Source organism: Phodopus roborovskii, unplaced genomic scaffold (genome assembly GCF_943737965.1).
Source record: "Phodopus roborovskii unplaced genomic scaffold, PHOROB, whole genome shotgun sequence".
In the NCBI taxonomy this organism is placed as follows: Eukaryota; Metazoa; Chordata; class Mammalia; order Rodentia; family Cricetidae; genus Phodopus; species Phodopus roborovskii.
In genome coordinates, this window is record NW_026126585.1 from 15,773,932 (window position 1) to 15,796,176 (window position 22,245).

Consider the following 22,245-nt stretch of genomic DNA (forward strand, 5'->3'; position numbering starts at 1 on the left):
CGCTCATGTGAGCCCCCCAGAAGCACACAGGGCTTAAATACCAAGGGTCAATGTGGATCATGCTGATGGGGCAGTCCCAAGTTCAAGAAGGTTCCAAGAGATAAGAGGGGCCCAGTGCTATCTCTAGGAGCCAGTGCCAAGGTCTGCAGCCAACATCACCGAGACCAGGAATCCCCCACCCAGGGGTCTTGGAAACCATGCAAACACGTATCAGCTGATGACTTAGGGGTTTGTGAGGAGGCTGGCAAGGCATATTACCCGGGTCAGGGAAAACTCTACGCAGCTCTCACTTTCATAAATGGTCTCCTTGTTTATACTTTATCAAGTACTGTTCCTTTTGCATACTGGTTATTAATAAAAACGTCTTGCTGTCCCTATTAAGCTATAGGAAGGAAAGGAGTAGCCCTTTTGGTTATCTGGGCCCCTTCCTGTGGCTTCTGTGAGGCTGGTCTCCCTTGACCCTGACAGTATGGGATGGCAGCTGATCAGCTCACAGAGCTATGGGGAGTTGTCTGCAGGGCGTCCATCCTGGGTAGCAACAAGGATGGCTTGAGATTCTTACCCGAAAGACAGCCCTTCCCTGCCCCTCCCTTTGGGCTTCACCAAGCCAAGATTTTTAAATTTAAAAAAAGGAATCTAGATTGTGTGTGTGTTTTGTGTGTGTGTGTGTGTGTGCATGTGTGTGTTGTGTGTGTGTGTGCGTGTGTGTGTGGTGTGTGTATGTGTGTTGTGTGTGTGTGTGTGCATGTGTGTGTAGAGTGTGTGTGCATGTGAAATCTGGTGCCTGTGGGACACTGGATTCCCAGAAGGTGGAGTTATAGGTGGTTCAGAGCCACCTGATGTGGGGCTGGGCTGGGCACCAAGCTCAAGTCCATCAGAAGAGCAAAGTGCCTCTGAGCCACCTCTCTAACCCCCAAGCTACTTACTTTTTGAGTTTACAATATGATTATAAAATTTCCCCCTTCCTTTTCCTCTCTCCAAGCCCTCCCATATAACCCTCCTTGCAAAATTGTTACATGCACATATGTATACATTTATTGGTCAAACCTCTTTAAATTCGCCACTTTAACGTGCAACACAAACTCTATAGCTGCTTGGTGTTTCTCACCATGCTCTTACTTGTAAAGAATTGAGTTTACATTTTCAGTCGTCAAAATGAGGATGGATCCCTCATCTGTCCTCTGGGAAGGGCCAGAGGATGGAAAATGGCCAGGACAAAAGTGCCAGTGAATGTAGACTCATGTGAGTAGAGGTGTAAGGGCCCATCCTGGGCCACTTGGGATCTGGCTAGCTGGGGGAGTGTATCGGGCTCAGTTTGGACCCCAGCACAGCATACCTTCCTGCCTTAAGGCCCTAGGCTTCCCATGACTGCCTGGGAAAATCCCACATCTGCCAAGGCACTCCCTTATCTGTCTCTTTCGAAACTTCCCTTTCCTTTTCCCTCTTTAAAGTTACATGTTATTTGTTTATTTCTATGTGCAGGGTATGTATGTGTGTGGGTACACATGCCACAGCACGTATGTGGACAGTAGAGCCTATCACAGGAGACTAGAGGTTGGGAGCAGGCCAAGACTGGGGTTGCCCCCACTCTCCTGCATTTTTTTCTTACTGTGGAGCTATCTCTGAATGGCAGCACTTTCTTCCCAGGCTTCCTGATCCCGAAAGCTAAGAAAAGCAGAGAGAGTCTCTTCCTAAGGCCGCACTGCCTTAAAAGGTGACCACCGGGAAATCTGCCTCCTGATGGGACGGACATTGAGCTCCACTCCGGGAGCATCTCATCACAATGACAGACAGGAAGAGGGAGGGAAGGGTCGAGGGATGAAGTAGTCACTAAGAGGAAAGGAACAGGTAGTGATCAGGGCAGTGTCTGCCCCGTTTCCTCTGCGATGTTGTCCTTGCCCTTCTCCATGAGCGGAGCATTTATGACCTTGGTTCAATAGTTGCTCCAGAACTTTGGTTGACAATATCCCCAGGCACAGTGGGAAGAGTGTGAACCGGCAGGAGTTGAAGGTGAGTATGTCTGGCAGGAAGATAAGTACAGAATGGGCTAAGGGATGCTGAATAAACCTGCCAGTAGCCTGGCAGAGTGCTTGGCAGTGGAATGGCTGGTGGAGATCCTTACCCTGCTACCCACGAGCTATGTAGCCTGGACGGGTAGTAGCCATACTCCTTCCCAGCCGCAAAGGAGTCAGGCGTACCCAGACAGGAGCCTGCAGGATGAGGAGCCAACTGGGGCATGGGGAGAGCATGTACACCCATGCAGGCGTCACGGTGTTCTAGACCGTACTGCAAAGGCTTAGCCTGGGTGGGGAAAGTAGCTGTCATCGGAGGGGAAGCTGCGAGAATGGCAGGAAGACATGGAGAGAGCTGCCACAAGCATTGAAGGGACGCCTCTGGAAGGACACAAGCCACCGAGCAGCTTTCCTCTTGCTGCTGGGTGCATGCCCCTGCATGTACTTCCTAGTAGGCCTTGGCCATCTCTCTTGGTTACTTCCTCTAAGATCTGGCCGAGGAAGAGGCAACCATGGTAGATGGTCACCACAGGTCCACAGGCCCAGACAGCTGAGCTACAGCTGGGAGTGTCTGGCCTTGCCTTCTCCACGCAGAGCTAAGGCCGGGGGCAACAGATGCGCTCACATTGTCCTTTTGGGGAAAGCTGGAAGGGGCCCCGGTCCTGGACCCACAATGCTCTCCACGCCTGGCAGGGCTCAGCTCTCTTCCACACTGGCCCCTTCCTCATTTGACACTCTTACACGTCATACTTCCTCTTCACTTAATTTTGATACCAAGCCCTTATTTCTTTAAACTCTATTTCCCTTTGCCTTGTTCACATTATCATTCTTTCCCTCCTAAAAAAAAAAAAAAAAAAAAAAAAAGAAATCATACTATTTGTTATTTTTTTCCCCTCTAAAAAAATATAATTAAAATAGGGTTGGGTATAGCTCCGTGGTAGAGCACTTGCTTATCCCTGGGTTTAATTCCCTGGTACCACAAAGCACAAATAAAACAGAAAACTCAGCAGAGTCCACGCATTCTCCAGAGTGGGAACCCTGACAATAATACTGAGAAGCATCTAAATGTAGTGCCTTAGAAGACAAAATCAGGCCTTAAAAAATCCCAGGCTGCCATGTTGTGTGGTAAGCCCTGGCGAGGGCTCCTTCTCAAGGCTGGCGGCTTCCCTATGTTCACCTTGCCTCCCCTGAACACAGGGGCCAGGGAGGGCATTACTCCACACTTACTTTCAGACCTAACCGGGTCACCATTGGGGACTGCTTTCCCCTGGGAAGACAAGGGAATGGCTGGTATTGTTCACGGTGTACTGCAGCAATCAAGGCAGGCGTATACCCTATGAGTACTTGGAGAGATACAGCCCCAGGAGCTGGAGAAGCAAACAGAAGGGTTATGGAGGGGAATGCCACCATTGCCATTGGCATGTGTACACCACGAGACCTTTCGGCTGCTTTCACGGAGGGAGGAGGCATCTCCTCCACCCGGGGGCCTAGGATGCTCTAATGTCTCAGGTGCTCTTTGCGGGTGGGGGAGAAGGGATTGTCGTTTCCGGGCATGGGAACCTGGTCAGTGGAAACAGCCATATATCTGGCTCATGGCTAGGCTAAACAAATTCAATCCTTTATTGTACTCCAGTCCCCAGAGGAGGGCTTACTGGGTACAGGTCCTGAAGAAAGTGACCCAGAGGAAATGGCATCCCTTTTCTGCACATTTTTTAGGACACAAAGTACCCTCTCCCCGACCCCATTTGCCACAAATAATTGAGAACATTTTTTTTTTTCCTAAAGCGGGGGATTGAAACACAATTCCTGTAGGCTCCTGCTGACTCAAGGGCTCAGAGCTTACCACAGGAGCTGATATGATTAAACAAGAAATATGCACAAAGCACTCTGCAAACCATAGCATGCTGTTTGACTGGCTGTTGGCACCAGCATGTCCCAGAAGCATGCCTACAAGGCCACTGAGTCCCCAAGAAGTAAGTAGACAGGAACAGGGCCCAGGTAACATTTGGGTTTGAAGTTGCCTTCTCAGGAGGCGATGAAACCTTATCTAATGAAGTTGATATTACAGGCCACTTGTCTTTCCAGGGTAGGGTTCGCCTTTCCAGCTGCCCCAAGGGGCCCCCTTGATCACAGTATCGCTATGGATCTGATTTAGCTTTTGCTGAACATGCTGAATTATTCACTAGCTATGGATAGCAAGCCAGCTCTGGGATGAAGGTGGGGGTATCAGGCAAGCTCTACGGAAGGGAAGTATATACATTGGATACTGGACTTGAGGGATGGGGAGGCCAGAGAGGATCTCCAGAGTATTTGAGGAGCAAGGGCCACTAAAATCTGCCTGACAATCTGTGACACCTGGCATCTGGCCCTGGAGGAAATGGAGAGGCGGGGGAGAAGGCATTACCTTAACCTCAGCACTGTAGCTCGGGAGAGCCCCTGATTGTCTGAGAATCCCCAAAGGGCTGCAATGGCGTGCATTCTGCACCTCTGTTTTTATTCCAGAGCCCTCTGCCCTGCAGGAACTAAAGACAGAAAGTACGAACTGCACCTAGAACAAGATGCAGATGCAGGGATCAGGTTATCGGTACTGTATTTCCATCGCCTCACCTGGCACCGAGGGACCAGGTTCACATTTCTCATCTCACGGATGTGGCAGATGCAGGGAAGAGTGTGGTGGGCAGCTGGGAAATGCGTGCCAACTCCCATGGCCCATGCCCACGTAGGCTGGAGCCGGCAGACAGAGACCTACTTCCTGCTGACACCCAGACCCTGAGAGGTAGGGAATGGAGCCTTGGCTGTAGTCTCCTCCCTGTGTCTGGGATGACATCACATCAGCCCCATGGGCTGTAGACAAAGAGCTCATCTCCCACAAGGCTCTGGCCTGAGCTTAGCAACAAGGGGTTAGGTAACAGCCGAGCTGTCTAACCCGAACACAGTATCCCAGGCAATTGTATACTCCAGAATCCAGGGCTAATCAGGAGGGCTAAGTATTTCCAGCCAGAGAGAACATCAGTGGGGGTAGGGAAAAGGCAAAGGAAGGCTGCCTTGGAGGCTGGGAGTGTACTGGGACAAGCGATTCCAGCTTTGGTTCTGAAAGAAAAGGGGCCTGGTGATACTTAGGACCTCTGGAGTCAAGGGCGGCCTTCATTCTCGGGCCCCTCTCAGGTCTAAACAGAACCCTAACAGGGTGCATCTTGGCTATCCAGGCACAACAGGGGGCCCAGAAAGCAGGAGGGGGCTCAAGGTTTACTGAGCAGGGAAACAATGGTTCAAACCAAAGCAGAGCTGCCGGCCTCGTCACCGCAGTCCCAACAGTCTCGGAAGGGTCCTCCAAGGAGTGGGTCGGCTGCCTCTGGCTCTTCCTCTGGGCAAGGGGACTTAGCACACACAGAAGAAAAGGGGGAAAGAGGGAAAGGATGGGGGTGAGGAGGCCACAGAGGCGGTCCTCAGAAACCTGGGTGACCTGGAGAGGCTGCGCCTCTTGGAAGGTGGCAGCACTCGATGGGAAGCGGCTGTACTTGTGTGAATAAGATGAAAACTCGCGTGATCCTAGAACACACCCACTACAGCCCCTGTGCAGCCAGGCCTAGGACAGCAGTGGCCTCCTAGGTGAGAAGTCTCTGGGGACATGTTTGGGAACATTGCTCAGCAGGCAGCCCCGCCCACCACTGAGCCAGCAGACTGCTAGATGTAAATAAACCAGGGCCCCTGGGTGTCTGCCAAAACTTCAGTCTTCTTGGCTAGAGGTGGGCCCCCTCCCTCACCACCCTGGAAGTAAACAGGGACTTATTTGCATGGGGAGGCACATTTTGCTGTTGGATAAATCTGGTGGAAAGTGCATAGGATGTGCTCAATCTGCCCTGAGATGGGAGATGAGCTGCACCCCACCCCTCCACCATCTGGCGCTAGAGATAACACCTCCAAGTTAGAGCGGAACTGTCCCGGCAAGACAGGGTCTCTCCCCATCAGCACCCGGTGACTATGGAGAACCTGCCCCCAAACCCCAACCTACCCCAGGGGCAGCAGGGAAGAGTTCACTGGCCATAGGATTCTCTCTCAGGGCTGCACAGACCCTGGCCTACATGGCTCCTCAGTCACAGGACAGCAGGGAAGACAGGACCAGGCCAAGGTCAGAACCTAGCCACACAGCTGGCTCCTGGGTCATTCTCCTCTGACAGCCTCTAGCACAGTATGCCCTGCGCTGGTCCAGGGTGTGCAAAGCTGAGTAGAGAGTATAGAGACAGCTGGGGAGAGGTGAGGTTCTGAGGGATGTCCAACCAGACGTGAAGAGAAGAAACAAACGGATGGGAAGCCTGAACCCCACATTTTCCAGGAGCTGCTTTTGAAAAGATTTAAAAAAAAGGGGGGGGGGGAATGAAAGAGAGAGGGAGGGGGTAGGGAACGTGTCCAAGCGGCCTAACCTGGCTGGTGGCTGTCCCTCTCCATGCCCCAGGGCCTGTTCCCAGAACGTAAATGTTACCCTCTTTGTCCACGTGTGATGTCCCAGTACACGGACAAGTGATTTTCCCCTGCTTGACATATGTAAGGCTGAGTTTGGTGACCTTTCTCAGTGTCACATTCATAATGGAAAGCAGAAGGGTGGGGCTAAGGAGGAACAGTGTTTGTTTTTAATAGGGAAAATAGCTAAAGGCAGAGCTTAGAGAGTTGGATTTGGAGGAACAAATGATAGCTCAGCTCCCACCATCAGGACTGAGCTGCTGCTCTGTGACCCCCTTCTGGCTCTGCTGTCCCCTGTTCCTTCAAGTAGGGGCCCCAGCTCCCCTGCATTCTCTGAGAGGGTGCTGTGTGAGCCTGGGCAGGGCCGGTCAGGAACCCTAGCTGCCTCGGGGATGCTTTAGTAACTCAAGCCCTACCAGGCTGCCCTGGTCTAAGAGCCAGCTGGTGAGTTGCAGACAATGGTGAGGGGTGTGGGGAGTGGGGGAGGCTTATGAATTAAAAATAGATGCTAGTAATCACCAGGGAGTCTGCAAGGGAGCATGTGGGCTGTGTTTACTAGAGAGAAGAATACTTCCTATTCATACCCAGACCAAGAGAGTGGAACCACAGGCTCCTCATACCAGCCAATGGCCTCTGGGTCTGGAGAGTCAGATGATGGGGCCTCAAGCTTTGGGGTGGCTAGAAGATCCCTCTTCCAAGGACAGGGAGGCACTTTTCTCCCCTCTCAAGACTCCCAGGACCACACCCATCTCTAGAGGGACAGCTCCAAGCCTGGAAAGTCTATACCTTAGGAAGAAACAGTGCCTCTTTGCCAGGACCTAGCTGGATGCCTTGAGCAAGAAGTCCCTCCCTTCCTGGAGGACTAAGTATTCACTTACAAAGTGGAGACAATGACATCTTCTCTGCCAACTGCGCTGTTTGCTCTGAAGGTGGACCAGGCAAACAGTAACAAAGCTGAAAGTTCCAAATAAGAAGCTAGGCATGGTGGCACACACCTTTAATTCCAGGACTTGGGAGGCAGAGGCAGGTGGATCTCTAAGAGATCAAGGGTATCCTGGTCTACATAGTGAGTTCCAGGCCAGCCAAGGCTACCCAGTGAGACCCTGCTTAAAATTAATTAATTAAACAGAAGTTAAATCTTAGGGGGGAAAAAAAAAGAATAGGGAAGAGGGGGTATGGAGAGATGGCTCGGCAGTTAAGAACACCGACTGCTCTTCCGGAAGACACTGGTTCGATTCCCAGCACCTACATGGCAACTAATAACAACCAAACATCTCCCCAGCCATCCCCCAGTGAGGTCACCCAAGATTCTGGGTTTGGCCTTCCATACACATCAAGAAGGGGCTCCCTCTTCCCACACATCATCCACAGTGTCCAATAATGGGGTGGGAAAGCCCCCAGAAAGCTGTCCAGCTGGCATATCTGCCCAAAGTACCCCAGGTCCCTCTCTGCACTCCCAAGCAGCAATCATCACCGGTTTCCGAACGTGCCTGCTGTCCACCTATTCCCCATCTTCCCAGGCAGCTAGAGAACTCTAGAGACACCCCAATTAGCTGTCGTTCTCAAGGGTCACCCTCCCAATCCAAACTCAAGCCCCTCATGTGACAGGATATCTCTGCATACAATTTTAAACATACCCACTGACTCACCCATGAGAGGTGGGCCCGGCTGTTGCCGTACATACACAGCTTTCTCATTAAGGCCTGAACTATCTGGTTGCAGCTGCCGGGTCCCACCAGCTCTCGGGTCCGAGAGGCCACACCCTTTCAGCCAAGTGCATCCAGTGCTGCCTCTTACTGCACACTTCTCGCAGCAGAAGCCAGGCTTGCAAATGCAGCCCCATCGCTTTAAATGCTATCTATATGCTGACACCTCCCAAATTTATGCCTCCAGGTTGGATCTCTCCCCAGGACTCCAGACTTGTACATCCTACTGCTTATTTGGCATTTCTGCATGGGGTGTTTAATAGCCTCCTCAGACTTAACACAGCCAAAACCTAGCCCTACCCACCCCCCACCACCACCACCAAAGGAATAGCTGTTCAGTTTGCCATCTTCCTTGCTGTTTTTGTTCAGCTCACAGAAGTGTCTTTTGTCCTGCATCCAGGCTCCAAACCATGAGCCGTCATTGACTTCTGTTCTGTCATGTCCCATATCCAACCCATCAGAAACCCTTGGCCCTAACATCTGAAGCAAACGGAGAGTTCAGCCAACATCCTCTCCACAAGCACCCCACTCCAACCATCAGCTCCTCCGGCGTATGCATCAGCGCTCTACGGGACTCCTGGCCAACCCTGTCAGTTCTCACAGGGTAATCTTGTATTGTTCTCTACCATCCTTCACTGACACCTGGGGGGGGGGATCTAAAGTCCTTTTCCTGGCATACTGGCCCCAATGCAGTCTGCAGTATTCCCTGCCCCTCCCAAGTCCTCAGCCCAGCCCCTCCCTGATTTGATTCTCTCTGTTCTCTACTTTGCTATCTCTACTCCGCTCCACATCCACCCGTCCACATTGTCAGAGAGGCTTTTCTGACCAGCCTGTCAAAACAGCAGGCCCACCCACATTCTCTGCCTTCATGCCCTACTTCCCTTTTGCTTCTCAGCGCTCTTACTACCAAACACACTCCACAGTCATTTGGTGGTTGCCGCCTCCCACTACGATGGGTGATGTGTTGCTGTAGGATCTTTTCTTTCATTCACTGATTTGTCCCTTGATGTCTAGAATAGTACCTGACACTTAGTAGATGCTCAACAAACGCCAATTAAAGGGGGTGGGGGGGGTAAGCAAAAGTGCTCAGGAAGGGAAGGGGTACCTGCTGACTTATGGCTGCCAGCTGAGGCTCTGCTATGGACCGGTGCTCCAGAACCATCTGTGGGAAACCGAATGAGTGTCGCATGTACAACATACGAAATGGCTCAACAGCTCATGGTCAGGAACTGTTGCAAAGTCACTCCTGGGTGAGATAATTCTGCCAAAGCAAATCCTTGGGTCAGATGAGTTGATGGTTGAGCCTCATCACTGGTTACCAGTGCCAGTTACCCATGCCGGGCAGCCTGGCATGGTGGGGAGAGCACCGGGCTTGGGGCGCAAACCCAGGATCTGTCACAGTCCTGCTACAGTAGGTCTGAGCTCTGTGGTCTTAACAAGTCTTTGGATATGTATGTATGTATGTATGTATGTATGTATGTATATGTGTGTGTGTGTGTGTGTGTGTGTGTGTGTGTGTGTATATATATATATATATATATATATATATATATATATATTTTAAACCAAAACTTGGGCTCTTATAATCTACCTTGCCGAGCTCAGTGGACCATTCTAATGAATTTACAAAAAGATATCTGCACTGGAAAAGCATACAACCTGAGCCAGTGCCTGGTGGGTAGCACTGCTGAAGGCATTAACTTCCAAATACTTCAAAAAGCCAAGATGCACGGAAGTCACAGCCAATGTTAGAAAGCCCTGGACCTTGTGTAGGACGTTGAATCTGTGCTGGTGACAATCTATAGTAGAAACAGCTTAACAGCAGAGTGTCCTTGGAACCCTGATGCTAGAGAAGCGACTGGCCCTCTTACTCCCAAACAGGACCCCACTGTCACCCAGAATTTCTCCTACTCTCCCCCCTTTCCACTGAGCCCACCGTCTGCCATCCATTCTCCATAGGCAGGGACTTGTCCAGCGGCAGGCTGTCCCCCCAGCTCCTCTTCCAAGAAGCCCATTGTCCCATAGCTCCTACGCATAGGAGGAGGACCACCCACGTCCTCAAGCTTTCATGGGCAGGCCTGCCCGAAGCTTTGAGGTCCCTGATGGAACAATTTTCCTTCCTCTGCCCTCCATTCATCAGGCTGCCTTCATCTCTCTGACCTCTGCCATCATTCCCCAAGCAAAGCCCAGGTGCCTAGCTCCCTCTACCTAAGCTCTCAGTTCTTGACTCATCAAATTAAATCTCTCTCCATTCCTCCCTTGTCTGAGCCTTATCTCCCATTTCCCAAGATACCAAGTCTCCTTTCTCCTCTTCCTCCTCTCCCTATCTCTCTCCCTCTTCTTGTCTTTCTTTTGTTTTTTTCAAGACAGGGCTTCTCTATGTAGCCCTGGCTGTCCTAGAACTTGCTCTGTAGACCAGGCTGGCCTCAAATTCACAAAGATCTGCCTGACTCTGCTTCCCAAGTGTTGAGATTAAAGGTGAGTGCCACTACTGCCTGGCCTTTTTTTTTTTTTTTTCTTCGAAGGATCATACCTAGGGCTTTGAACATGCTAACCAACTCTGTCACTGAGCAGCTATAAGCTATATCCTTAGTTCTTGGGGTTTTGTTTGTTTGTTTGTTTATTTTTTTGAGAGTCTCACTATGTCACTTGGGTTGATCTTGAACTCACGACTCTCCTGCCTTAGCTCCACAGTTCTGGGGTTATAGGTATGTACAATTACATTCAACCAAGTTCTCGAGTCTTAAACCCGAGGGCGTCTCCATCTCTTCCTCCTGCATATGCTCTGCCGTGCACTGGGTCTTTAACTCCCTCCCCTCCCCCAGCCTTTTCTCCACCTCACCAGCTCTCCTCTCCTCCTTTCCTGCAAGCCCAGATGCCATGCTAGCCCTCTAATCCCAAACCCTCTGCCACCTTTGACCTTTCAACTTGCCTCCCATCAATCCTTCAGCTCTGACTTTCCTTCTGCTGATGGAAAGAGACCACCAGAAGGAAAATGAGTCACAGCCCAGGAGCCTGGGAAGGGCACCCAGGTGTGTGTGGGAGCAAATCTGCAGAGAGACATTGTTGAGGCAGAGAAAGGAGGCAAGGACGAGGGAAGAAACCTGTGTGCCAAAGGCAGCAGGTCAGAGATGGCTGCCTGTCCCTTCTATGCCGGTGGGATCTGGCTTTAGCCTTCTGCTCACTCCAGATGCCCTCTTGAGGGTCTATCTCATGTGCACCAGTGACTTCAACCTCAATGCTGTGTGCCCCCCCCCACCAGCCAGTGAGTCCTCTCTACGTGGGCAGCTCCCAGTGAACCTACGACAGGACAGCCCCTTTCCTGGACCCTGCTTCTTCCCCGCTGATTCAACCAGAGAGAGCACCACCGAGCTAAGCCAGAGGTTCCTCTCTCTGCTTCTTTTCAATAGCCTCTTCCTGGTCTAGTTCCAGTACTTTCTGAATCCCTCTCCTTTACGTTCTCCTGGCTGCAGCTGCTGAAATAACATCAAAGACAGTTTCCTTGGCTCCCTTTCTCTCCCCCTGCCTAATCTACTGCTGCCGCCCCAATGCACTCTGCGCCCACTTTCCTGCCTAGCTCACTGGACTCAGCCTGACCCTCTATACTCTGGCCTCTGCCTCCCCAGTCTCCAGGAGCGGAAGTGCCAGCCACCAGCTCCCTTGCTCTGCTGCATACCAACCTCCCCTCCTTCCTTCCAGTTAGTTCAACAGTTTCTTCCAGAAAGACTCCAACTCCTTGCCACCCTGCCTACTCTTTTCCCAAGCTCCCAAAGTGTTCATCAGAGCCTCTCTACTCTTTCTCTAGTGTTTCTACTCTTTCTCTAGTGTTTCTAGACGCTGGGCAGCATGAGACTGCTTTGCTCGCTCCTGTAACATCCACTCACTAAATATTTGTTAAACGAGTAAACAAACGAGTTGGATACATTTACAAATGAGTAAATGAGTTGGATACATTCAGGCAGTGCCAGGTAACACTTCACGGATTCCTCCCTTCTTCTCTGGTTGGTAATGAGCACAGTTAAGCTACTTAGGGCGCCAGGTTCCAGTACAGGAAGTTACCTATGCTAACTCGTTCCTCTCATTTCCCCCATTTTCAATTGGTGACACGGAGGGCCAAAGAGATTAAGCAGCCAGTTAACTCTGCTAATATGAGGGATCAGCAGTGCCCGTGTCCTCAAAGCATGTTTAAGGAAAATTAACCAAAATTACTATCAAACAATCTGAGCAAACGACCATTTTTGAAAAACAATCCCCTAAACAAACAGAAATTAGCCCCTTGCGTTTGGATTGTCCTGACTTCTCAGCGAGGACAGGTAATGGGGTTGTAGTAGATGTCAGCAGTGCCAGGCAAAAAAAAAAAAAAAAAAAAGCATGAACAGCAGGGCCTCAGAGGTCCTCTCCCCGCCCTCCTCCTGCTGGGACCTACCTTGTCCCCGATGCCCTCGGCCTCCTCAGCCAGGAGGTACGCATTGCTGCCATCAGCCAGGAGCAAGGCTGTGTCGGTGGTAGAGGAGGAGCGGGGTCTGCCCTGGTGCTGGTGCAGGATGGCGGCCAGGCTGCTGTCCTGGGGGACCTTGCGAAGCAGGTGAGGACTGCCGCGCTGGGGCTCCAGGGAGCTGCTCTTGGCCCGGCGGCTACTGCTCCCCCCACTGCTGTGCAGGCTGGCTCCCCGCTTGATGGAGGGCCTGGAACGAATCTGCTGTAACACCCGGTTGAAAGCAGTGGGCCGGGCAGGCAGGTCGTGCAGGGACACCGCATAGGAGACGCGGTGCATCTCCGGGGAGCGCTCCTTCTCATCTGGGGAGTCCTGATCGGATAGGCCCTGCTGCGGCTGCTGTTGCTGGGCCTCCTGAGATGCCTGGTGCTCCGCCTGGTGCTCCCTCTCCCGTGACCTGCGTCGGCTGTGAAACAGGTGCTTCAGGCCGTGGCCAAACATGGACCCCTCTGAGAGCTGCTGGATTTTCTTAAGAGGGAGAGATAAAAAGCCCTGGTCAGTGGGGAGCTCCTGGATGCCTTGTCAGTTAGGGTTGAGGGTGGTGGGTCTATTCTTAGGAGACCAGAGCAGTTAGCACAGACATCTGAATGCTGGGATCCCTATGGGTGGCCTGCCATGGCTATATAGTCATGTACCCTTCCGTTCCTAAAGTAAGTTCAGATTTCTAAACAGGATGTCCTCAGACTGGGAACCTGGGGTTTAGTAGTATACTAGTTTCCAAGGCATTGCTGGGGCTGTGTATCCTCAACTGGTCTCCCCAGGCCCATCACCTCCCTCCTTCCCTATTAGATCATCCTTCAAGCTGCGCCAGGGCACTGTGGCCACCAAACATCTGTTCCCAAAGAGGTCTTTGTGACATTCCTTGGAAAAAGTAGGGCCGTATAATCAGGTTACAGCATCGAAGCAGGCTCTGCTGACTGTGTGTCCAGTACTTCTCCCCCTTCCTCACCAACCACACTACAAGGTGTCAGTGTACGATGCTAGCTAGAACTTCCTGCTTCAGCACGTTCGCTTGTAGCTATGGTTTCTGAAACACCTTTGCTTCCTTGATAAAGGCACCGGTCCCTCCTTCCCCCATCTGGAACGTGAAAATAGTATCTGGAGATGCAGTAGCCATGCTGTAGCCCGAAGGTGACGGTTGATGATGGAGGACTAAGACACCCAAGAAAACTGTCTGCAAAACCTACCTCTGTCTACACCACTCCAGCAACCGTCTTCTGTTGTTTGCATCCAGTTAAGTTCTAGCATAGCTGACGATGAAATAGCATTACTTTTCTGAGCCTAGAGTATCTACAGCAGAAGTAGCTGTCCAGATAAGGGATTCATCCCCGCCTCAGACTAGACCCAAGCTGAAGCCCTGAGGCCGGGTGCTACCCTGCTGGAGTACTGCCCTGAGAGACCCCACCTGTTCCCCCACAGCACAGCCCAGGATAAATGGCTGGTGGGCGGGCTGCCAGGGCAACTGTCACATAATGGCAGGTAGCTTTCTCACGAGGAGATGGCTTATCTGTGCAGGCCATGTCCTCTGTAGAGCTCCAGACATATGGGAGGATGGGTGGGACGGATGGGTGGGACTCAGAAGACCAGGGAAACACTATGCTTAGTCCTCTAAGAGGGAAACAGAGACAAGTCACCTGGGGCTCAGGAGCCACAGCAGGGTTTTCTCTGTATCAGCATCCTATAACTTCACAAAGCAACCTCCATCATTAGAAAACAATTTAAATGGTCCAAAAAAGCTACACGTACTAGTTTTCTTCCTAGAGCAAAGGTTAGACCACGAAGAAACCGGGAAAGCACAAGCATCCAGCTGTTGGGTGGCTCAGTACTGCTCACCATCACTGTCTATGTTACTGTGCCCACACTCCATGTCACTACAAGACCACTCAGTACTGCTCACCATCACTGTCTATGTTAGCTGACACTAACATGACACTCCATGTCACTACAAGACCTGCCTTTGCACAAAAGGGAAGGATCCTCACTGGAGTCCTACAGTTGACCCCTGATGCTTGCCACTTCACAGACCATATTTGTCCATCCTTACATCTCACCATGAGCTGAGCGTGGAGCTTTGGAGGTATGTTCTCTCTTGCATAACCTCACCGTTTCCCCCGGACACCCACAAAAGCAACAACCACACACTTGCATGCACAGATAGGGAAATTATTCTTCTCCAGAACTGAGATTTGGGGCAGCCCTAGAAACAGGTCTTCTATGCCAGGTGCTCCTAGATTTGCCCTCTCTTCAGGACCAAGAGCGCAAGCTCACTTGAATCTATACTGGGTCAGAACCAAAATGTCCAAGGCAGAGTGGATAATAGTATACAGGTGCCGTAAACGCAGAGTGAGTCAGATCCTGGGCCTCCTGACTACAGATGAGTTACCCACCCTCTTCCTCTTATGGCCAGACCCAAGCCGACACAAGTCTTCCCACGAGGGACCCGGATGGGGCCTCCTGGCCCTGGTCTTTGCCCAACTATTTTTGTTAAATATACTACATCATCTGAACTTGACATTCCATTCTAGACCCTCCCTCCACACCCCCATTCCTAACTTGCTTCTCCTACACAGAAACCCCTCTTTCTACCCACTTATGGAGACAATGTTTCCCCTAAAAGACTTGTTGAGGTCCTGAGTATACAGCCTTAGGAACCGATGGGTTATGGGGCAGGTTGGAGAATCTCAGCCACCCGCTGGCCATATCATCTTGACCCCCAACAATCCTTACCTAATTTACTTTTAAAAACTACACCAAGTGCTTTCCAATTTATGCTGCCAGTCTAACCTGACACTAGTCTTATTCCAGGAGCTAAAAACTGACAGACCATCCATTTTGCAGATGAAAAAACTGAGGTATATAATAGTTAGATAGTTCATCCAAACCAAAAAGATGAGCCTCGAACTTATAGTTTAATTTACTGGCCCGCGCCTGATATGAGGCTACAGTAGTTGTGGTGTTGTATGTCTCCTGGGACAATACCTATGGCAAAACTCTCAGGGTTAGGGGGAGGGCCCCTGAACTGTATGGAGCTCTGTATCCTCACCACGCTGAGCAGATGCTCAGGCCTCATCATAGGACTCGGGCAAGCCTCTAAACACAGATCTTCGGGTGTTCATTTCTCCCCTCCCCAACTGTTCTGCAGTCGAGGATCTTTCCAGCAGCAGTACCTGGGACTCTGCTCAAGCCCACAGTCGATATGAGGGGAAAGAAAAAAAAAAAAAGGGTAAGGGACAATGGGGGTTGGGGGGGTAAAAAGCAAGAATAGCAAGCAGGTGACACGCAGGCCAGCTGCTCCTACCTGTGGCAGTCAGGAAGACTGTTAAGGGTTTTGACATAACGTGATGAGAGGGGAAAATGTTCAGTGCATATACATACCCAGCCCCAAGTTTCAGGAGTGAGGAAAACCATGGCGACGAGCTTGAGGGAACTTAGCCACCAACGCAGTAGAAAGCACCACCTGCTCTGACTAACAGGCTCCCGATTCTAAATGCCAATTTGCTTCTTCCACATTGACTATCCTCCAGCTGCCAGAAGCCACCGTGATGAATGGCCAGGCAGGGCCGCATGTCAGGGAGAGAGAGCTGTGAGGCCCGAGAGTCAGGGATGGGACCCCCTTTCTATCCACCAGCAGCTCCCAGGAGGAGACGCCACACCTGGGGAGGGCAGGGATCGAGCCCTACTGTCCCCTCCCTGGAAATGTCTCCCAGAGTAGGGAGGATTGGAGTCTCCCTGGGTGGCATAGTGCTCTCAGGAAGGATGGGGGCTCTTTCCTGACAACCCCGTGGTTTCTCAACAGCAGGCTAAAGCTGTTCTCCTCCCTGGGTGTGGGCCCAATAAAGGGAAGTTTGCTCCAGATTCTGCAAAGACAGATTCAAGGAGTCGAAAGGAAAAGGCTTCAGGGTGCAGTGGCCTTGGCACCATTTGGCTAAAAAAACATGACCTAAAGCAGGTTTCCAATACCTACAGGTTCCAGTGTTCTCCTCAATCCTGGAAATTGCTGAAAGGGTCTTGGGAAGGCACCATTAACCAGGAACTAACGATCCCCAGGTAGCAACTGTTTATAGCCTTCCTCTACCTGGTCTGAAATTCTCTCTGCTCCATCACAGATAAGGCTGTGAGGACTCAGGGGGCGCCTGGGTCACCCTGAGCCTTTATAAGCCTAGGTCGCCAACGTTTCCTCTATTTATAGGGTCTCTATGGAAACAGGGCCAGCGCTAGAGAACGAGTCACTGGGAAAACCCACAGTAACTGCGGATTTTACGGAGGGGATTGTGATCTCCACTGCCCCCTGAGAAGCAGCAGAGGTGGGCAGCAGAGGGGATGAAGGGGAAGGTCTATCACCCCAGGCTCCCTGCCACTGACCACAGGGTGATGGAGAGGCAGCAACAGCTGGTTTCCAGAATGCTTGGGGTTTCTATTGGAAACACAGTGATGGAAGGTTTCTGGATTCATTCTGGACCAGCTGGGGAGGCAGAGCTTACTTAACCCAGGAGCAGTTGAGTCTGAGTCCAACCCCATTGGAATTCTTGTGCCTTTTTAACCCAGAACTAAGGAAGGTCAGCTGAGAAAGGTCCCCTCATCCACTGGCGTCTCATGTGCCCACCGCACAGCAGATTTTTATTAAAGTTGCCACGCTGCGATGTGTCCTCTGCCTCTCTCCATCATAGCCATCCCTCACCATCTACCCACTCCACGAAGCCAGTATCCATGGCCTCCCTCTGTTCTGGACCCATGAGGGCTCATTACCTGCACCACTCATTTTACAATTAATCATGTGCTGTCTTGCGAGTTGACCTCTAGTGCCCCTTCCAAGGGCTTTCCAACTTTTTACCTCCCCCCCCACCCAGTTTGCAGAATTCTTGACAAGAGTTGTCACTGGAGGGAGACAACGGCTACCTCACCTGTTACCTGGCAGAGACCTCAACGCAAACGTGGCTCTTGCAATTTATTTATTTGTCCCAATTCTACAAAACAATCCTAAAATGTTACTTAATCTTCAGAGAGCTACCTTTTCCAAGGGCTTGATCTTTTCCAAAACTTTAAAATGCTCGGTTGAGCAGTTTTTGCTTGTGCCCAAGCCAGATCCCTCCTGCTATGGCTTGAACCCCTGCTATGGCTCCATTTCTCATCTTAGTCATTGGCCAAGAATGTGTTGGCTTGGCAGGAGAATGAACTTACTGTCCCCACAAGTGGCTCAGGGAAGGTTTGCTGGGGAGCCATGCCCTTGCAAAGCAGCTTCATTTTCCGCAGTGGATATCACTTGGCTAACCTGCTTGGAATGAGGAAACCTTTGGTAGTTTGGTTTGAGAAGTCAAATTCAAAACCTGCCCCCCCCAGCCCCAGCAGCTTTCTTAGTTCAGGTGAGAGACTCCTGTATTTGGCAGACAAATGGACCCTTCTTTATGGGCCCTTGTTTAGCCAGGGCCTCGGTCCAAAGATGCACCATCCTCATTGATGGGGTTTTCCAAGAGAGATGCCAAGTCTCATGGAAGAGGTCAACACAGGTGATTCTGGATTGGCAGTAAGACCACCCCACCGCACCCTGAGAACCCATCAAGCCCCTCCCTATCCGTAGTATCACTTAACCTCACCTCCATATTCATGACGGATTGAATGTTTCAGCTCCTCGTAGAGGAAGGCGTTTTTAATGTGCTTGGCAGCTAAGCCACAGTTGGGTACACACACAGACAGAAGCACATTTTGTAAACTGCATTGCAACTAGAGCAGCTGGGAGTGGAGCTGGAACCCAATGTGTGGCAGGAGAACAGGGAGCCGCTTTTTTCTGCTGGCCCCAGCTCCTCCTGAGCCCACACATAGGTCTGCTCTGAATACTGCTGCAGGCGAGAGGGGCTGGGGGGGGCAGCCCTGGGCCTCAGGACCCTCTGTCCTCATAAGGTATAGATGGGTTAAAACTTGGGCATTCCTCAGAGCTCCCTGGTCCCTGACACTGCCAGGGAACGGGAGCAGATAAAGGCGATATGGAGGCCTTGGTTCTTGTCATCTTATTATCTTAGCTGGAAATTCTTCTCTCATTTGTTAGTTAACACTTCCCGCCCTTTCTTCAGTATTCTGATCTAAAGCCGGCTCCTCTTCAAGCATCCTTCTTGCTTAAGCCATATTTCAGATTCCACTGTGTGGTGTTCCAAGCACACCAAAGCTTAGGGGCCCTGGGGATTTTCTTGCAAGTGTTTGTTTCATCCTGGGGGACCTGGAGGCTCCCCTGAAAATGAAGGCATCGCCTTTGCTGAAGAAGCAAGTTTCCAGTTCAAGCCTACCCTCCCCTGATGAAATCTACTTCAGGGTCCATGCCCCACAGATTGCAGGGGTCTTCAAGGCTGAGAACAACATTTCTAAAAGACAGTAGGACTCCAGGACATAGCAGAGTCCCAGATAGCCACACTCCACAGTCACAGAATCACCCAAAGTCCCAGGATACACACATGGCTTCAAACCATAGCCCAAAAAGTAGCTAGTCTTCTTCTTCATTTAAAGACTGATCGCACAAATTTTAACCAACCTCTGACTCTTAACAATTTAAAATAAAACAAAAGAGCAGGGACACAGAATCATGGGGATTCTAATGATGTGTGTGTGTGTGTGTGTGTGTGTGTGTGTGTGTATTTGAACTTCAGCAGTGAATAGATGAGCTGTCAATTTTTGCTTTTGTTAAACTTTATACATGTCTCTCTGGGGACACTTTTATGTGCATGTCCCATTTCACTGTTTATAGGTTTATAGTAACATCTTTCCCTATGTAAGTGTCCAGTATCTGTTGACTGCACACACATACCCTCTTGCCGGTGCACAGATGAACAAGGAAAGATCATTAGCCATTTAAAGAGCACTGAAGGCCCTTCAAGCACTCCTACAGGAAACCCACCTAAGAGTCGGCTGCGAATTTCCCTTGGCAGCCTGTGGTCTTCTCTTTTCCCTCACTCAGTAGGAAGGGAGAACGTGATCTGAACCATCCCAAAGGACTCTTGAGTCAAGAGTGCTTCCAACCAGATGGGAACAACGAATAGATGGTGGAATTCCCCACTTTTCTTCAGGGAATGACCATGATGCTGCTCAGAAATCCCAGGGGAAATCCGGCTTGTATAAGGAGAGAGAGCTCCTCTGGGAACTTTCCCTGGCCAGTGTCCCCAGGCTTTTCCTTTCAGGAAAGGCTGTGTCCCTGAACTGAACAGTGGAGTTGGAATTGTGGGAGATGGGCTGAGCACAACCGTTCACCCTAGGCTCCCACTACATGCTGGATTCCGACCGGGGTCTCTGCCTGCAGAGTTCTAAGCTCCTCCCAGCAGCCTTTCTCACTACAGCCAGTCTCCATGCTGGAGAATTCTGCTCCACTTTTGGTCAGCCCCAGACTCTGTGGCTAGCCACGCCAGCGTCTCTCCTCAACAAGCAGGGACACGAACAACAGCAAAGGATGGGATAATGAGAACACACGAATGAAGACGCAAGCTTGGGTGGTTAGACAGGAATCCATTCTAAACTGTCCTGTTCCCCTTACATACTGTCTGCTGAGATCTTCCCTGGAGGGTTCATGCTTATGTGAAGCTGTGGCAAGCCTCAGAAGTGTTTACACAAACCTCCTGTGGGGCCAGGCCCATTTGCAGATTGCTTTTCTGTTACAGTTACATTTTAAAATTGCTACTATGTAGCTATTTTTCTTTTCTCCCCCACCCCATTAGCCCTACTCACTCCATAATCACAGATCCTAGGATAGCATGCTCAAGACCCTAGTTATGATCTCAGGGTGTCCACCCCCACCTCCCCACAAAATAAACCGAGAGATGTACAACACACAATATAATGCTTCTTAAAGGACCAGGGACAGTAGAAGCCTCTGACGGTGCTGGCTATCAACAGTGAAGCATTATTCAGATGCTTCTAGCAAAGACTGAATTTCCTTCTTCCTCTCCTACCACGGAGGTGATTTAGACAGATCCTTACACGCTTTTTGCTCCTTGCTCGAGATGATTTCCTTCACTGCACTCTATCAGTCATAATGCCTGGACAGAAGAGGGGCCAAGGGACTGAAGTCCCCACCTCCAAGTTCAAAATGAAAGCAAAAGCAAGCGGGAACTGCTCAACAGCATCATCCAAACACAGGTAGGGGACAAACAAACAGCATCACAAATTAAAAAGTAAACACGTCCCTTTTGGTACACCATCAGATTTAGAACACGTCAACTTCTATCCACTTCTAGAGACAATGATGAAATTTTTCCACTAAGCTATCGGCTGTGGGAAACTTGTCCAGCAATGGGAAACAAGTTTGGCCATACTCCAACATCCCTTGTCCCTATCCTCAGAAAAGTAAGTGACCTGCCAAACTGTGGTGGCCCCCAAGTCACACGTGATAGAGAAGTCTGTCCTGTGGTAAACATGTTATGATGAAGCAGACAGAGATAAACAGGCAGGAGCTCTGCCTGCCTCCCGGGCGCTTGCATGAGCTGCGGTCACTGTGTACTCCTCGCTTGGGTCCACACTGCTGGGCTGTGTGAAGGCAGGGTGTGTGTGGAGGTGGGGGTCCTCAACGCTCAATTTCCCTTCAGGACAGCTCAGCAGTTAATGTGTCGAAGTCAAGTCAGAGCTGTTGCTCTATCTGCTCCTGACCAAAATGAGTGTCACAAAAAAAAAAAAAAAAAAAAAAAAAAAAAAGCACAGAAGGTATAAACACAAACAACAACCTTCAGGCAGATATACTGTAGCGCCCCCATACCACAGCCAGCAGAGTAAAGCCAAAGGGTCCCCTCCCCGTTCCTCTTGGCAGCATTAAAGGGACTTCTTTGTGCTTGTCATGCTTGGGGGAGGAAGTGACACCTCTCGGGGTCTGATGAAATCGCAAGCTTTCCGAAGAGAGCCTAGGTGTCTAATAGAGTCCATCCTCAGGCATAATAAGGTTGGTGAACAAGAGGTCAGATATGCAAAACTTCCACAAATTTTTAAAAGTCCACACAAAGAGTGAGGGGGCTGTCTTCCCCCAAGGAACACGAATGAGCACACACACACACACACACACACACACACACACACACACACACACACACAAAAGAGCACATGCACTCACCTGGCTTCCTGGCTTGGAGCTGCTCAGGCCAAAGCAGGAATGTCATTGGCTTACTGTGGTGAGCTCCTCAGTGCCCACAGCCAAAGGGACACGGGCTTTAACCTAACGGAAGTCCCTTCTGCTCCCCTATCCCAGACCCTGCACCCTCTCCGGAGAAAATTCCCGAGGCATCAATCCCCAAGGCATCTAAGTTCCTTCCTGGGGCTGACATCTCTCTCGGCCCACTTGTGAACTGGCCTGAGGAGCCTGAGCTGGCAGTCCTGGTGGTAACTCCAGCAAAGGCACATTATTTATCCCGGCTGCTGCTGTAATTGACTCAGAGATATATTCAATACAGCTCGCCAATTGTCTAGAAGACCTCAGGCTGGAAAATAAACAGCTCCGTGTGAACGGCCCTTTCCAATTCTGGTTCTAGCTGCCGGCTCAGCATGTGTGCAACTTGAACCGAGGCCGCAACCAGCCGAAGCTGTGCCACCTGTCAGTTCTCTGCCCTGGGGGTTG

General features: G+C 50.8%; 1 protein-coding gene across 1 annotated transcript in view; it reads right to left on the minus strand.

The window, feature by feature from the left end:
- Window positions 1–22,245, minus strand: part of Tmcc2 (transmembrane and coiled-coil domain family 2) — a 36,081-nt gene that overhangs the window by 13,079 nt on the left and 757 nt on the right. Inside the window, exon 2 of the mRNA XM_051204171.1 lies at window positions 12,603–13,139. Coding sequence (XP_051060128.1) covers window positions 12,603–13,139 — 537 coding nt within the window. The remainder of the gene's footprint in view (window positions 1–12,602; window positions 13,140–22,245) is intronic.